At 33.8% G+C, this 19,869-nt stretch overlaps 1 protein-coding gene across 2 annotated transcripts in view; it reads left to right on the top strand.

The window, feature by feature from the left end:
• Positions 1–19,869, top strand: part of LOC128228213 (protogenin-like) — a 55,383-nt gene that overhangs the window by 13,451 nt on the left and 22,063 nt on the right. Inside the window, exon 1 of one of the 2 annotated variants that reach the window (XM_052939376.1) lies at positions 8,844–9,728. The exons of the other annotated variant lie outside the window; for it this stretch is intronic. Coding sequence (XP_052795336.1) covers positions 9,626–9,728 — 103 coding nt within the window. The 5' untranslated portion in view covers positions 8,844–9,625. Of the gene's footprint in view, positions 1–8,843; positions 9,729–19,869 lie in introns of those variants that run through there. 2 annotated transcript variants of the gene reach the window in all.

Here is a 19,869-nt window from a genome sequence, read left to right as displayed (position 1 = left end):
ATAAACTACAGAAACGTATTTTTTGTTAAATCTATATTTATTTCACTCGTAATCTTAGAAGTTAAATTTGGCTCGGTGCAGCGCAACTCGTAAAATAAATGCTTTTTGTGATTACTTAGTAAATTTACACCGAATATAAAGAAATATTCGCAATATGTACTAATTGTACACGGTGGGGAGATGGCCGTACCAAAATGTTTACGTTTGTAGCCTCAACCCCTCTTACGAAACCCTATTTAGCTATCTTGAAAACAGCGAATCCGTGAAAAAATAACGAATACAAAATTAGTGACATCCAATGTAGAATATAGACGACAGAGCCACCAAAGTCAATTCTGGACCATTCACAATTGTTAGATAGATTCCCACTGCAAATAAGTTCAAATAATAGTTTCGTTTAAGGGGACTAGACACTAGATAAAAGAAATTGCCAAAAACTGTCAAAAAATATGCGTTATTTTTAAACGGGGAAACTCCGATGATATAACAACATGCGTGTACCTTCATTTTTTTAATTAAGTTAACAGATGGATTTTCGGCCCGCATTAACAAATCTAGACTTGTTTCGAAGTGATACTGTATAAGCTGATTTTGAGACCATCTGGTGTCTAGTCCCATCTGGTTTGTTTATCATAGGAATTATACAGAATGCTTCATTTTCTGATAACAAATGCCAAGAATACTAACAAAAAGTCTGAAAGATTTTTTTTTGCACTTGTGTTTTGGAGTCGGTTTTATAGTAAAGGGAAATTAAAATATTATCTGATCATATTAAAACAAATCAATCGGGAAGCCAAAAACTTATCCGTCCGCGGACGCTAAGCATCCAAACGATTTCAAATGGCACAATAAGAAACATCGAACACAACGCTAATGAGCTTATGTGATTCACGTTTTTATGATATAAAAGTGTTCTCTTATCGGCAATTTAAGCAAGTCTATCTCGATCATCATGAGAATATATGCCATTGCCAGATCCGTCCCTGAATCTTGGAATAATAAAATTATTCATTGCTGGAAATAAATGTCACATACTGTATATGACTATCGCAAAGTACATCGATATCTCACCAGTTAACATAAATGTGACATAGTTGAAGACTACTCTCTAACAAGAGTCTGTTTACCAGTCTCATACATATTTATCTCCCTTTAAAAGAAATATAATTTTGCCACCATGAATGACTTTTGATGGATTTAGGATACATACTCTTCTTTATAAGTTTATTTCACCTCTCTTTTTGGAAAAGTTTTCATTAAATCTGTACCATTCAATGTGCATTGAGGTAAAATACAAAAATAAAACATATTTAAAATTAAACATAATTACAATCTTTATGGAAATGATAGTTTAAGTGTCTATGGTCACGTATTTGCATGGTGGCAATATATGTAAGGGAAGAAACACAGCGTAGAGTTTGCCTGTTAACAGGCACCGGAGTAAGACCTAACATGCACAGGAGTAAGACCTAACATGCACAGGAGTAAGACCTAACATGCACAGGAGTAAGACCTAACATACACATGAGTAAGACCTATCATACACAGGAGTAAGACCTAACATGCACAGGAGTAAGACCTAACATGCACAGGAGTAAGACCTAACATACACAGGAGTAAGACCTAACATGCACAGGAGTAAGATCTAACATGCAGAGGAGTAAGACCTAACATGCACGGGAGTAAGACCTAACATGCACGGGAGTAAGACCTAACATGCACGGGAGTAAGACCTAACATACACAGGAGTAAGACCTAACATGCACAGAAGTAAGACCTAACATGCACAGGAGTAAGACCTAACATACACAGGAGTAAGACCTAACATGCACAGGAGTAAGACCTAACATGCACAGGCCGAAAGACACACTATAAAGTACAAACAACACTGACTTTAAATGCATTAACATCTTTATCAATGAATATTAAGGTCATCTCCTTTGAACATTTAACGTCTATAGGTCTCGCTTGTAAATGGCGTAAGGATTAAAGATGTTTTGTTTTTGTCAAAATTTGTCACCCTTCACTTTGTTAATAATTAGTTTGCAGAAGGCCCAATGTAAAGTCTTGTATTCATAACACGCATACATCGGTCAATTTGAAAGCAAAAATAAACAACTGTATATTATTTCAATAACAATTTATGAAATAGATAACTAATGGATACACAGGTAATACACCGAAGTGCTTTATATCATAAGGTTGTCGTATTCAAACCGTGTCCTGAAAATCCGTTTAACCTGCCCTGCATTCAGTGAAGTGTTTGCGGCTATCGTTTGCAACTTGTGTCCAGTTTTCAGGGTATGGGCTGCGATGTAGAAACAATGATACATAGCAAAACATTTTTCAAGTGTTAGCTATCATAAGCGACTTCAAGCCGTAACAGAACTCAGGGCAAATATTGAAAAAAAGACTCAGTTATTAGATATTAACAAACAAACACATATATATACATATAATCGAATGAAAAATAAAGCATGTCAACAAAAAACTGCAAAGGTCAATTTTGCATAATAACTGGCATAGCAAAGCTATTTTTCAAACATAAAAATGCAGAAAAAGTATTCTGAAATTCATACGCATCAATAATTTATGTATGCTTTTTGTACCTCGCTATAAGTCAGCTGCCGTGTTTCTATTTCATATCTATAAATGACTGTATGTACCGTTGGGAGCGATTTGTAAGAAAATTCAAAATCGCACTGATCGATCATACTGCATTGATGAACACAGACTACGAATGCACCCTTTTACTAACATAATCACTGTATGTTACTTGTTTTAAATTAATGATATGAAGTTTTACAGGTACACTTAGGCATGCCATGCTTATACGGTTATCTTAATTTTGCGCTTGTGTAAAGAAACAGCGGATATTTGAAATATCATTTGTGAATCGCACCTGTTTATTAAGAGAGTAGCGATAAAATTAACAAAGACGTCATAAAACAGGTTCATGCAGTGTGAACGTTTTCCTCTTTAGAAGACTAAGTCAATGTAAATATTTGTAAATATCCTCGTTCCAACAGACACATTTCATGCTTTTAGGATGTTCTGTTGATTCAAATTCATCCTCAAGGTCGTTTGACAACATCAGTTGGCACTGACCGTTCAATCCATAGAGAATAAATGCGCTCCAACATATTCTCCATCAAACATACTTTTTCCTGGAATAGAATAAACCCCGAGACAAACAGTCTGTGGATATATCGGTCTGAAATGAATATTTGGTTCGGTCTAAAGCAATCGCAGAAGTACACATATTTGAAATAACTATTTCTAAACGTATTAATCCCGACATCATCCTGGTATATGGCATATAGCAAAAAGATAAGAACACCACAAACCTCGATGACGTCAACAAGTTATCCTTCTTTGACACTGTTAAATCCCTCGCGCAATATTGTGATAAACATATTTCTCAATAAATTGGTAAGTTGTCACAAGATCAAGCCGACAATATTTCGTCTCTCCTGTCGGCCGCAAAGGGAGCAACTTCATAGCAGTAATTCCATAGTTTGATTGGCACGTGCCTGGAATTATTATGGTAACCAAGCACGATATAACGACAGCAAACTTTGTAACGTTATTGTCACTAAATGTTCAACCTTACAGTAAAACACTTTAGTTAACGCTTATTTCATTGCTGTATTGATAAAAAAAAACTTTCCAAATGGACAGAATACTTTAAAGATCACCGGACAACCAACTTATAGTTTTAAATGAACGATTATATAATCACATCGTGAACCCTTTAAAATCATATTATCTTTGCAAAAATCTGAAGTACGCTTGAAACTATATACATGTTGCCAATGCATTCATTGGTGTGTCTGAAAACTACATATTTTAGAGATATCGCCCTCAGAGCTAATATAATTATACTACTCAAGTTGCAAGTTTAAAGAGGACGTCTTCATTTCAACAGACACATTTCATGTTTTTAGGATGTTTTGTGACTCAAATTTATCCTAACGGTCGTTTGACAACATCAGTTGGCACTGCCCGTTCAATATATAGAGAATAAATGCGCTCCAACATATTCTTCATCAAACATACTCTATCCTGGAATAGCATAAAACCCCGAGACAGACAGTCTGTGGATATATCGGTCTGAAATGAAAATTTGGTTTGGTCTAAAGCAATCGCAGAAGTACACATATTAAAAATAACTATTTCTGAACGTATAAATCCCGACATCATCCTGGTATATGAGATATAGCAAAAGATAAGAACACCACAGCCCCGATGACGTCAACAAGTTATCCTTCTTTGACACTGTTAAATCCCTTGCGGAATATTGTCTGAACCATATTTCCCAAAAAATTGTTACGTTGTCACAAGATCAAGCCGATAATAGTTCGTCTTTCCTGTCGGCCGCAAAGGGAGCAACTTCATAGCAGTAATTCCATAGGTTGATCGACACGTGCCTGAAATCATTATTGTAATCAAGCACGATATAACGACAGCAAATTTTGTAACGTTATTGTACTAAAAGTACAACCTTAGAGTAAACACCTTAGTAAACGCTTATTTCATTGCTGTATTGATAAATACAACTTTCCAAATCGATAGGATACAATAATCACTGGGCAACCACCTTATAGGTTTATATAAACGATAACATAATGACAGGTCGTGAACTCTTTAAACTATATTTTATTTGCAACATTCTAAACGCTTGAACGCTTCAAACTATGTACATGTCGCAAATACCCTCATTGGTGTGTCTGAAAACAACATGTATTAGAGATATCGCGCTAAGTGCACATAAAATAATGTTACTCATGTTTAAAATTCTTAACAGGACTTGTTCAAGTTTTATTGGGTCAGACATCGTTGATATTAACTTAAGGAGAAATATGAACAAAACGTTTGTAAAAATGTAAAAATTACAGCAAACATGTAATTCGGAGCTCTACGGTTAAGACTTAAAACGAAAAAGTACATGCTTTATTGTGCCGAAAAGCCTTATTTACGCTATTGTTCTTTCAAGTATATAGACTAAGACATTATTTGTTTTATATTCAAATTAGTACCAATCAGCTGATGTGAAGTGTTTGTTCATAAAGGTAAATCAACAATAAATTTGAACAAGTAAGAATAAAAATTAAAAAAAAATGTTGCCAAAACAAAATGTAATGTGAAAGAGTACCTTTAAACAAAATACGACGATTGTTCTTTCTTACCTATGGTTGCTGATTTCTGCCATCATGTTCCGGCGTGTTTGCATGTTGGCACATTATAAATATAGGGCGGCAAATCGCCAGAACGAGATGTCAGAAATCAACCACCAGGAATTACATTGTCCTCGAATTAGATAGCTCTCCCGAGATCGAATGACATGGCACGAACTCCTCCGACTTCAAGCAGAACGTGACATATTGATGGCTGGGACTGAATATCCGTATAATGATTTTATGTAGATTATCTTAAACTTCGTAGACTGGAACCAATATATTCGACAAATTATATAACACTCATTTTTATAGCATGTTAATCAATATTATGGGACCGGGGTTTAAGCATTTCACGTAATGAAAAAGTACGATATCATCGTTGTCGGAAAATGAAAAGAAGGAATGCTGTAATATTCCTGGAAAAAAACCCCGGAAAATTAGGGGTTTTGTAAATGTGATTTTAATTTACTAACATTATTTAAACGAGAAGTCTGCAACAACATTTTCAAGTTAGATTATGTTCAATCCAACAGACCAGGAGGCAGTTCGTTTCATACGAGCCTAAGATGCACAAAGACAACAGGGCTTTCTTTTTCTGGAAAACCCATCATTTAACCAATGATACTTTCTTAAACTTACTATTTGATTTATATATTCTGTGTCTGGATTGCTTACGGAATAAGGATTGCTACAATATTACCAAGATAAAAACGTCCGTAGCCCGCAAATACCACTGTGTATAATTGTCATTATTATATCGTGTGTATATCCATAAGATTTAAGCGATGATTGTAATACGAAATTTCCCACTCAAAGAAGTCAACGACATGAAAGTGATGAAACATCGCTACACATTACAACGGCTGATGGACGGGAATACATTGATTCGACATATGATGAATGTGAACTCTATATTATTAATGTCATGAAATTTTCATCGTTTTGGGCAGTAGTACTGAAAGTTAGGATTTTTATATTGTTCGACTTTCTATGTGCCATTTTGAATACCGACATATAGACTTACGAAGCACTTGAAAACATTATGTCTACCACAGAGCATGTTGACAGTTTTATGACGCCGTGATGTAAAATGTGTTCTTGTTTGTCTCAAAGTCTGTTATCTGCAATGGAGTTGGTATATGTATCTGGTTGAGTTTGGATTGCGAAAGGATAAAGCTTACCGGCATCTTTCGACATTATGAATAGAATCTAGCTGAAAAGGACAAGTCCTATCCAATTTTATGTAGAGCATTACCTTTTCTTAAATAAATAACTGTTTCGCAGTGTCTGAAAATTACTCTCTGGCGAAAGCAATAAGATTTCAATCACAAAACAAATTATGGACCAGGTTGAATAACCCATCCATCATTTGATATACGGAAACTGTTAATCTTAGCATGTGTTGTACAAATTTTATTATTATAATATTCCGAGGTTAAATTTTTTTGTTGCTTCGCAATACGATTCGACACGGTACCATAAAATTGATTTCTTTTTGAAGAATAACGATATATCCCTGCACAAAGAATATTTCAATTTAACCGGTCTTTGACCCATAGGAAACAATTAACGTCATGTTTATAACAGCAATAATTGTCTGTGTTTCAGGCAATTTACTTCTGTCGAAAATATTGTCGTAAGATGTGGTTCACATACTCTGTGTTCTATTGTTGTTCTTGTAACGATTGAATTCTTGGCATAACATATGCAATGAAGAAAGGTTTACAATGAAAGCAAATTGCAGTAAAATAATTATTATCTTTGTACGCCCCATCGTTGTTCGAGCATCGTCCTAGGCGCTTTTCCTAGATTCTGTTTTAAGCATTGCTTTTTTATGAACGGGAATTTCTCCAAACCGTGATGCTAAACTTCGAGCAAAATAGCAATCTTTTATTTTTAGAAATTGTTAGAACTTCACAAATCAACGTAAATATAGCGTATGGAACTAAACTCAAACTTGCTTCTGGCTATGCCTGCTTCACATGCTTATGAATATTTGATCAAGTAGTGAGACTAAATTGACAGTGTATTGGTACAAAAAGGCAATCTTGTTTTCAACCACAAACTTAAGAAGGTCGATTGAACGAAGTATGACTTAGAAACTTGAAACACTCTTCAACGGTAATGTTATGTTTTCCTGCACAAACAATTAGTATTTGTTTCCATAATTCGATTACATACATTTGCAAGGCTAATTAATCAGTGAATCTATGATTGACGGTGTGCTGCATTATTTATTGCTAGCATCGTGTTCCAATCATCAGTGTAATAAACCGTGCCACAGATTCGAAATGTTTGAATAATTCCCTCTCAACTTCGAACAAGTTTGCAGTTAAATTCGTACAGCGACATTTAATGTTATTGCGTTGATTGCGTTATTCTTGGACGCGTTTAAAGGGTTTGATTTAATGGTGCGTAACATGTATTAAGCCTTGGGTATGTTAACGATACGCAATGTCCAGAACCGTCTATTCATGAACAGACACCACTAGCGGATTTATGGCAGGGGGTGGGGGAGCCGCCCCTATAATTAAATTTACTATTAATGTCAGTATTGGAGAATAAAAGTAAAACAATAGGCCCGAATTACACCTCGGGCTAGAAATTTTGAAACTGCTTGGGGGAGTACCCCCATAACCCCTACCAACATTTTAATACATTTGCATTTAGTATCTAAGGGAGAGGGAAATGTCAATAGGTTGTGCATTTAAGTTACGCCCCCTCTAACGTCAATTCATAGATCCATTCCTGGACACATGGCCCGTTATTGTTAAATATTGATTGATAATTAGTGAATCGATAAACATCGAGAATTGAGTCTTTGTCCATGTAGTTTGTTTTTTCTAATAATTATGTTTTGTTTCATTAAAGTAAAAGATAATAAGATGATAGTTCCTTTCATTGTTAATATATATTTTTATCAAACAAAAAAAATAAATCAACACATAGAACGTTTCTATAAAAGCTTTAAACCTGAATCCATTCATTGCTTCGTTACGTCTCCAAAATTCTGACAATAAAAGTCAATATCGTAGTATTATTCTGTGTTTTCATATATTACACATGATAAGGGTGTGCGGTTATTTACGGTGACAAAAAGGTGACACACTAAGGCAGGGCAACGAGTAAGTAAGCCGTGGTCACGAAATGAAAAACAATCATACATGTCTAATCTATGCACACTTTCCGTTATTATTTAATTAGTGAACTTTCAATTTTAATGATAAAAGTCATCGTTCCGGCGGTGTAGGTTATATTTGACTTGGTGACCGAAAGTATTTTAAACACCAAAGGAAAGTTATAAACAAGTACAGTAGGAGGTGTCTAAATGCAGTGAAAACATCGCGCTGATTTCCCTCACCTTAATTCAAATTTTCTTCACACTGGACACAGCCAGTATGATTCCAGTTAAATTAATTAAAAACGAAAACCTTTTGTCAAAGCCAGTACTCTTTAGTTTAGCAGTAATGAGGTAATATTTTTGCCGACACATTTTCGAAGTTTTTATAGCATGTTTGTTCATCGCCTTGTGGTTTGGCATTTGGCTGCTGGTATCGATACGGTCTACGCTCATAATGCTGGAACGTTTCATCTGCCAATGATATAGACGAACTCTTTGGAACGTATGGTATCACACAGAAGACTCGATAACAGTCTCTCTCCTCCATTCAGCTGGCAAAAAGCGATCTTAATCACAATTCATGCTTTTAGATAAACTACAAAAAGTGTTGTTCGGAGGGGTATATCAAATAATTCGTGGGATAAATTGTGTTAGACACGTGTTGGATTGAATATTTAGTTGTAATGTCAAATCTCCCTGACTGTTTATTATCGAAGGATAATGGAAATTATTGAAGGAATGCCTGGATGATTACGTATATTATTGAATAAACGGACATCCGAAGGAAATATCTAAAATGTCTCTAAATGGACCTTGTTGGAATTAAACCGAAATAAGTGTTTGCTGTAACTAACTTTACTACTTCAAATAATTTACTAACGTTAATGTAATTCAATTATCAGAGGATTATTTTCGGTGTTTCTAGAAACAAAATGATGAAGTAATTAGATTTTGAGGATAAAGAGGTCTTTAAATTCTTCTGGACTAATGAAGACCATAGCCTAGCATTTACTATGTTGAGTTTGCAATTCAATATACTAATAGATTTATTTAATACATTTTCTTCGAAAATTACAATGACGTATGGAAAAGGTAATTTCAATAATTCAATGGAAAGTACAACGAGGAATCCAGGCGTCAAACATTTGGGCTGAAACTAAGTTGTGTTTAAGTTGTGAATGTTACTTCTACTAAGCAGACTTTGATACACGCTACAGTTATATGGATTGTCTTAATATCTAAGAAGTACACCAGTCAGGTTAAAATGCCATTGGATACGGAGAAGATTGCTTTTCGATGTTGGTAACGTTAAAACATGTGAAAAATGTACTATAGATGGTTGGATTATCGAGGCAATTTTGACGTTGGAAATAATATCTTTGTGGTCATTTGGATCTCTTTGATAATGGATTTATGTGCAGAATCAGGTATATTTATTTGTAATCAATACTTAATATTTGTAATTGTCTTTTGTCTTTATCATGCATGTATGTTACTTTTTCAATGGAATATCACATTGCAAGTTTCAAATAACAAGATAACATTACAGCCGCGATTTATCTTATAGTCATGTTTAATCTTTCAGATTATGTATTTTTGAATTGCATGTATCTTCGATCTTGAACAATGTTTTAAAGATAAGTAGACTTCGGTATAATGAAATAAACATGATCATCAATCTTTAAGCATATTGCTACAGGGCTCAAACAAATATTTTGAATCCAAGAACAAAAAATTGTCTCAGTGATAGAAGTAAACGGATAAACACCCAGTGTAAGAATGTAAAAACACTTTGCAATCTCTTTACTATCTAACCTAGGGCATGTTTAAAAGTGATATTAATTATATTCCACTTAGATCACTATCTGGTTTACCAGTATAGCCATAAACCTTGCAGACCTTTTCTGATTTTATATCATATCCACTTTTCTTCTCTGTGTATTTCAGTGCAAAACACTATTAAGTTAAGTCGTTTCATACAAATATACCCTAAGGACGCAGAGTAAAACCAGAAAACGTTTACCTCAAACAAAGGCTGTTTTGTCGTTGGACAGACTTTTTAAACTCTGAAGTAAATTCTGAAATGAGAAGAATAATTTTTGGGATAAAACCCGTATGGCTTGTAGGAAATACATATTCTGTTGTGGTTTTGTAGAATTAGCCATGGGGTACAAACTCTCATGTTTTTTTTTCTTTACACATTGTTACTGTCAATGCCACTTGAACGTCCAATTTAGGAATAACTAAGTTTATAACTGTCTATTTGAATTTATTCACATTTCCCTTGTGAATCAACTTCGCTCTTGGACTAATTACATTGTTGTCTTCATCTTGCCGTTATCGGACAGTCTAGTGCACCAACAAGCAGTCTTCGTAATGACCGAATGTCTTTTTCGACATCGATTGTGAACAGACAGATAAATAAATATGATGAGAGCATGGCAGCTCAAAACACCTTGTCATAGAGTTCTTTTTCAGATTGGGTTTGGTATCAATTTTATTCTGAAATTTGACAGAATGTTCAGCTTTTCACGCGTTTTAACATCAGTTCGAACTAAAGTTGAATTGAACGTATGGTACAGTACATATTTACACTCTTAACAATAACAACTCCTGGTACATTATCTATTTTATCTGTCATATTCATTAAGGTGTATAGAACGCTGATAAAAACCAATCCAAGGAGACTTTTAACTTTAACCAACGATGTGGTTTGGCAAACTTATAAAAAAATTGAAGTACCTGCTGAAATAAGAATAAGATTCAGGGGAATAAAACTTCTTTGTATTGAATAAACTGCATATTAATATTCGTAATCAGAATGATGTTCCTTCGTGCCAAGGTATTGAATTTGAACAATTGAGTAATGATAAAACACTTAATATAATAGTCAAATTGAAGATATGAAAATAGTTAAAGAAATAAACACAGTTTATGTTCGAAAAACGTTCATGCATTAAACTTTTTGATAACATAACAGATATACAGAACAATCATCAGCAAAAAATATGTTTGCTTTGGTGGTGGAAAAAACAACAACCGTTGAAGCGCAATAAATAGACACTTACTCATGCATCATTCCAGAAGAGGTGATAAATTATTGTCTTATTGTAGTTGGCCGTGGCGAGATTATTCCAGAGCTTCTGGGCAAAACTGATATTGATAATTAATAAACTGTCTAGATAAAAATTGTAAAGGAAACATACTCATTCGCCGGAGGAGTCAATCGCGGTTTGATTCATGTATTTCTATTGTGTATTGATGATTTCCCTTTTTTCTGAGCAATGCAACTGTCCTTTTCATTGATTTTTTTTCCAGTTCAGTGCTTTTGTTTCAATGAGCGATATTAAAATTAATACCTCGGGATGCAATTAACTCAAAGAACATTTGCTGGGGTTTTATCGTGCGAAACTATAAAACTTATAGACTTGTGATTAGTACACGCAATTGGTGTTGCTGTTACGATACAAACTTACTCCAAGAATACATTGTTTTATACATTCATTCAATCTTCAGACGTTTTAGTTCAAATTAAACTGATTATACTGAATATATGGCGCACATTTATAGATATTTATATATTTTTTGTGCGATGTTTACTTCCACATTTACCGATTGTGCCATAGATATTTAAACGAAATATTGAAATAAAGAAAAAAAATGCAAATATTGCGAAACTTTAATCAACGTAAATATATCTGATATATACGGAATTTTGATTTCTCTATCGACATGTCCATGTAACAGAAGCGAAATAATGCCTTCAGTTCAAGCTTGTGGGCGTGTAAATTCCCCACAAAAAGTTGAAAAGTCAAAGATTTGACTCGATCATTTTTTGTGTTTTCGCCTATAATTTAGCTCGAAACGTAGGAATTTAAGCCACGAAATATATGTTGATGCATTGTTGTCTTATTTTAATGCATTTTTTTGTTTAACTTATTTGATTTGAATTATTAAAACCCCGAAAAGCGTATGATTTAGGTACAGATAAACAATATCAACTTATATTATCAATAATTGATAGCTATCTAACCACTAATTCCCCATTTAAAAGCGCCAAATTATCGCTAATATGTTCGTTCTGAACCAATATTATGCTCTTTTTTTGTTTTGATCATTATAATAAATATTATTATGTCAAATAAGTTTATTATGGTTGTGCAAAAAACAATCGCCTCAGCCTGGTATATTTTGCGCCTTTGAAACAAGTTATTTTACTTATCGTTCACGATTAAAGATCGACACAACGAATGTTTGTGAGTCTTTAATACCTTTAAAAGAGACAAATTACTTGCAAGGTAGCAGGTAATACTTACATCAGACGTTGTTTTCCACAATAACTCTGCTGTTAACATAACTCAGGCGGCAATCCTAGCCGGCCTCGGAAGTAAACCACGGAAATGTTATTGCCTCGTGTTCGGAATAATAATGGTAATCAAGGATGATTGCCTATGTTTTTGTCAGCACTAAGTTTCCATTTTAAGTAAATTAAAATGATACAAAAAATAAGTTGTAATGAAACTTCTAGAGCTTACTAATGGTAGGATATTTTCCGAGCAAGTAATGATAATATAATTTTAGGTAGGAGAACTGTATCTCTTAAGTGTGCTCAAGTTAACAATCGTGATTTGGATCCAGTACCAGGATTTGTTAGAATAATCACGTTTTTTGAGAAACCAATAATTATTCAGAAGAGTAATGTCTGATTGTTAAACCCCACCCTAGGAAATGCCAGAACATTACTCCCAGACCCAGAAATTATCCTCACATTATTTAAGATTTTTAAGTATAATATCATGTCATCATCATTAGCTTTCCTGAAATAATCTTGAAAGGCTTAGGTTTATTTTGCTGATCATTTTGCTGTGGTTATATAGCGGTGAGACAAATATTTAGTCATGGATATACGATTTAATACAATATTTAACTGCAATCTTTTAAGCTTAAAAAACTGATCATAATCCAGATTGATTACTTAGAGCAAAGATCTATTTTATTGGTGTAACCCTAACGAAATCAAATTCATAATAGATACATTTCACCTGAGTGTGTTAATCAAGTTCTGTTTGTTTGTAAGTGTGTCGCAAAATATCTTTTACATATTAAGGTTAAGTTTTAATTCGTCTTAAATTCGCCTGTGGAAAATGCCATGATCTCAAAAGTAAGATAATCAAATTTGTCAGTCTTAAAAAAACATCTGATATAGATAGTGCGTGTGTTTCTGGTACTGAAGATTATGCGGGATCTGTCATTTCTTTTAGGCGAGAAATTCATCTTGAAACCTTATTTACATGCACTAATAAACCAAGCCAGACGGTCTATATAATTTGCACATGAATCAAAACATTTATTTTTATTTTGTTCAATAAAAACCGTATCTGGTACATTACATTTTCAACATTTGTAACATCAGGTGATTTTGGCCTATGTGAATAACTCACTTTTGCTAAAAATCGACTTTGGATAGAAAGTCCCGTAATTGAAAATTGTATTCTTTTCCGTTTTAAAGAGAACATTTAAAATAAGATTTTTATATTCTCATGTGCTTGTTCTCAATGTCTCAATCATATTCAGAGAGATTTTACATGTGATCTATTTTTTATTATTTTTGCCCCCGTGAACGTCTTTTGTTGGTTTGTACTTTTATTTCACGTGTGAGACGTTCTAAAATAAACTCATTTCAGCTATTAGTTAACATCGCCGAGTCTTATTCGTTTAAAATTTAACGCACATACATTGCGCAAGGAGTATTTATCATGTGATTTTACTTCATATGTAAACCAATCATTGATGGATAATTCGGACCTGATACGACTGAATTCAATTAGCATTATTTTTCCCAAAAAACAAATGCTAAAAAATCAAACACAGGATCATACGATGACCGCATAACGATTAGGTATGTATGTGTTCACTAAAGCCCGCTCTGTAGAACAATGAAGCAAACGAGTAAAACAAAGTTACTGACTTAACGCTTGAAACGCTGGATCGGTTTAAAAAGTGACAGTGCCTACCTACTTCTATCTTAACAGTACTCCTGCATTTTCTTTTCACAACGTTCGTTCGCGAAAAGAAATCAGAAAAAAATGATATTGTTTTTGATAATGATGTCTGCAATGCGCATCAAGTTGTGTTTAAATGTGACGTTTTTAGAGCGTTTTTACTACGGAGTATGTACATAATGCTGTATATTTGTAAATATATACGACAGCATTATAAGAGCGTTATCATTTTTAGTGATTATTAGTTTATTTTTGTTATTGATTAGCAAACGTATCATTTTACCAGCATTTACATTGAGTTAGATGTTTTTTCTTGGGGAGGTATACCATACTGAGATCTGTTTTCTACTCCTGGCAGAACATAACACAACTTTATGATTGGAAATAACAATGGTATGACAAACAACGGACATACCACAACAAATTATGCTAGACTTATGAATCATACGAATTATTATTGGCTATACATTTCATGTGAATATATTTCATCGTATTACCAAGATTTAAGTTGTTGCAGTACCCAGTCGTCGATATTACAGCTAGACACAACCCAGACCTTTTGTTATTAGTACAACAGCTATGAACAGCATTAAGACACATTTATTGACCAAGATAAGTGTATAGTTATCGTCTGCATCATAAAATGTTCTGATTTTGTACCTTCGTATAGGGTTCCCCAACTATGATAGAGCAATATAATGTAATCCAGAATTGAAATCTGATTCTGGGGTATTTGCGGAAACACGTTTGCCACCCTTGAATCACACACTACTTGCAACGTTCATATATGTAGCTTTACCAATAACTTGGAAAACATTGAAGCTAGTTCAAACATACGAACCCCACAGTCTGACATCATTAAGCCTCTTGGGTAATATTTACTTCTCGTAAATTGTCACCGGTTCTCAACAAATTAGGATGTTGTAACAATATTGATGCGACAACAGTACGCCTGTCCTGTCGGCCGCAAACAGGGCAATTCTGTATCAGTAATTCCATCGTTTGATTGCCTCGTGTCTGGAATGATGATCGTAATCAGGCACGTTGTTTCTATCACACAAGAATTGCTAGGCTCACACTATTTAGATCAGCTTACATACGCCAAGTTAATATGCCTTCAACGATATTGGCATTATTATTTACATCCCAAGTAAAAATTGATATTGTATAATGTACTGTATTAACATATATTCTTTAAATACGAACACATGAGTGGTACATCAACAAACACATACATACTAGTTTATAACAAGAAATGTTTTGAATAGGACGACTCATCATACCGTGTGCATTTCTTGTACGTATTAAGATATAAAGGGGCATAATAAAGGTTGAAGCAAAGACATACTGCTATTTTAAATTTTTATGCATTCTGATTGTTTTCTGTTAATTGCTAAGTGGATAAAATTCCCCAGATAAAAAGTGTACAAATATCGCTTATATTTTTATCTGTAAATCTGTTTTGCATCAATATTTATGTGAAAAACAACAGAAACAAGCTCAGTAGCAAAAAGTTTAAACATAAACTCAATTACACGCCTTCGAAAAACAAAAGGAAGAAAATTCAGTTTCATGTTCTCAGTTCCTGATCGATGTCTAAACTACCATAGAATAGGACACAACAACCAAGAAGAATGTAAAATGTAAATTTTAGATGTTCAGACAATATTATATACGAGGGGCATTTAATTTGTTGACATAAATCTTCAACTGAGAACAATACCATTGTTACTTGAAATAATATTTAGCATCATAAATAAAAGTTGTCACGTTGACAAAACCATTTCTTAACAAATAGTTTAGGTACATTCTTTAGGAAAATTCACACTGTTTAGCAAACGCAAAACTTTGTTAGGTACATTTGTGAGGAATTGGCGGACTGTTTAGAGCGTGCACAACATGTTTAGGTCTACAAGTTAGGGTAAATTTGTTAAGGGCTATTACTCTTTAATTCGATTGTACAACTTGTTTAGTTGCATTTGTAGAGAAATGGTGCATTGTTTAGGTACATTTGTAAGGAACTGGTGCACTATACAGCGAATGCATTATAGGTGTTCTACCAATGACCAGCCATTTTGGTCTCGTTATTCATCAAATCGGACGGGGAAATATTTGTTTTTGTCCGTACGAATGAATCTTAACCTTATAGTGTAAACTACCTGAACACCGGGAAACTTCGCGATTGAGATGTCAATCAGAAATATCCATTTTAAATCATTTCGCATGAGAAATTCTCTCAAAATCGAAATATAAGCGGCAAGCTATACAATTTGTTATTAAATATGACACATTTAACGCGATGCAGTACAACTGGCATACTTAAAAAGTCTTTTTAGGCTGCTTTCGCACCCTTCACATCAAAGCTACTTCGTTGTTATTGGATCATCTTTTTTATTCTCTGGAATCAATATATAAGACAAAACAAGATACTTACTGGTCGTTTATCAATCTATAAAACAATTTCCTGAATTAAAGTACAAATCCACGGGGTATGGCTAAACGGAAATTTTCAGTGAAACATAAATACACCACGGTACTTTAAGTTCCATTAAGTTGATGGAAATGTTAAATAACATATTGATGTAGTTACATCAATTTAATAGTTTGATACATGAATTTGCTTAATGCAAAATAGAAGCAACGAGGACAACACGTAAATTAATTCAAATGACAAACTCACGTTCATTCCAGTACACTTTATTTAACTTGACTGTAAAAATGCACTAATTTGATTTAATGCTAACGTCTCTTTCGGATTACACAACAATATTGTGCTGAAGCAGCCTCTTCCTTATGAATTATGTCCACAGAGAGTTGATTCGCTCAAGCCAATTTGTGTAATGCTAATGCCCTGAAATAAGTTAGATACGAGGGAATTAATATTGGTGTTAAGAGTAAGCACTGCCGGGAGTTATCATGCAAGATTAATAATAGATGAGGCCGGAGGGGCCAACTGTTTGTACAGAAAATAACCTAATGTACAGCAAGTGCGGCCGAAAAGGTCAACTTAATGTACAGAAGATGCGATTGAACGGGGCATCGTTATACACAGAGAAAATAGGCCGAAAGGCCAACCTATTCATACAAGATGCAGCCGAATGTTCTAGCTTAATTTACCGAATGCGACCGAATGGGAACACTTAATGTACAGAAGATGCGATCGAACGAGGCATCGTTATACACAGAGAAAATAGGCCGAAAGGCCAACCTATTCATACAAGATGCAGCCGAATGTTCTAGCTTAATTTACCGAATGCGACCGAATGGGAACACTTAATGTACAACAACAAAGCTTGTTTGAAATAATTTGCTGAGGTAAAAGAATGTTCACGTTTGGACATGGTATTGTTCAGTAATTAATTTGAGTAACGTGCAAAACATTGCTACCATAGCATCGTTACGAAATATTCATTATGCGCTTCCAGTGATGTATATGTATTATGTGCAATGGAGTAATGGACCTTTATTTATTGGATTTTCACCAAATCAGTAATGCCAAACTTCTTTTTTACCACCATGGTAAGGATAGTGCTCGAACAAGGTATTTTTGGTTCCAGGAATCTTTCCCACAGATATGTGAATTTTGATGTCTTGTGACATCGTATTATTTTGTATCTTCTGAAAGGTTTTGTATTTAAAGATTAGAAATATGTTTTATATAAGTAAGTACAGTTTCACTTGTAAGAAATCAAAAAAACAATAACCTTTCATATGATACCATAATTATAATTACTAGGCACCTTTATTACATAAAAGTTAATTTAGCTCTCAGAGATCTAGCTTATTTATAGGTCTGATTCCTTAAAAACACTTCAACTGAAGGGAGGAATAATAGTTTGTTTAATTAAACATGCAAAAAGTATTCATTTGAAGATTGGACATAACATTATTATTAATAATATCCATGCTGTTGCCAATGTGTTTATACAGTTTGTTTGAGGGCATGCAATGTAAACAGACGATAATTATCCTCGTTTGAACACATTGAGATGCTTGTGAGTTGTCAAGTCGGGGTAAGGACGAGGTCTTTTTATGTTAACCAAGCAATGCACAATGATTTTTCCTGGCTGAATACTCTTGAAAGTCGTTAAATGAAACATTTAGAATATTGCGTGTTAAAGGTCTCTGAGTGCATAGATATCATAAAACGAGCAGCATTTGGGGCATATCTGTATAATTGTACCGCAACATTCTTTGACATGTCTTTGGATTTTTTCGTAAATAATATATACAAATCAAACAATCACGTTATGTTTTGTTTTTGATATATTATATAGTTTTCAATTGATTCTTCCCGTACAAATATGTTTACTTCTGCTTCGATGCATGTTCTTGAAATAATTCATTTGAAATAAAAATAATGATCTACAAAAACACCATACTTATCACAAAGCTTTATAAGAATTTAAAAAGAGTGTCAATCTCTAGAACCAATGATTTTGGATAGGACACATGGATCTTAATACTATATATTGTTTGAATTTTGTCTGATAGAAGACAAAACAACCAACAAGTGGAAATCGATTCTGTTTCATTCAAATATAATACAATGAAAGTGTTTTGAATTATATGAAATAGGTTTTATCAATTAACACGACCATTTTTTTACAAAGACACAAAGACATGCCATACTGCCTAATCGTTGTCCTATACCAAAAACTTTTGATAACATATGAGCACAACTCATTTAATGTTTCTGATCAAACTGAACATTTCTTATATTTTTTGCAAAATCCTTTGTCACCATTCATGAACTTTAATAAGGATATGCGATAGCAATATCGATACCGGTCTATGTTCATTAAAACACCAAAGGAAAAGAATAATTTATTGCTATAAGGAGTAGCCAATCGCCGTGTAAAAAGGAAAATAATTGATATTCCACGTCCTTTACAATATCCGTTAGTTTCTCAAACTGTTAATTACGAATGAAGAGCTATTTTTGTAAAGCTAAGCAGTCATGAGTGAATGTTTTTGTCGACACATTTCGACGATGTTAAATAGAAGCTTTTATGACAGGTTCCGTCATCGCTGTGTGGTATTGGTAACAAACAAGTGGTATTTGGCTGCCGGTATCGATGAGGGCTAGGCTGTTTTCGCTGGAACGCTTCATCTGGCTATGATATGAACAAAACCTTTGAAACATGCTATTTCTATAGAACGCTCGATATCTCTAGCAGAAGGCGATACTATTCACAGTTTACGGTTAAATAAAGATGGTAAAGATTTTTTTTAAAAGATTATAGAACCTATTTTGCAGGGTACAAACGTTTTAGATTTAGCATACCTTTTGGATGTAAACCTTTCTTTGCCTTTCAGTGTTGAGTATTTGAAGCATTCACAATACATCCAGAAAAGACAAAAACAAATAGACGCGTGATAAACTGAAATACATATTCACTGTCTAGTATTTCTACAATAAATTAGAGTGATATTCATAGCATTGCTTTCTACAAAGTGGTATCAATTTAGTACTTAGTACCGTCTTCTAGACAAGTATCGCCTAAATCTAACTGACTATGTGCGTGAGCTTTTGTTATATACGCTAAACGAACACATGATTCTA

This window comes from Mya arenaria, chromosome 3, assembly GCF_026914265.1.
Source record: "Mya arenaria isolate MELC-2E11 chromosome 3, ASM2691426v1".
In the NCBI taxonomy this organism is placed as follows: domain Eukaryota; kingdom Metazoa; phylum Mollusca; class Bivalvia; order Myida; family Myidae; genus Mya; species Mya arenaria.
This window is presented reverse-complemented; position numbering and strand designations above follow the sequence as displayed.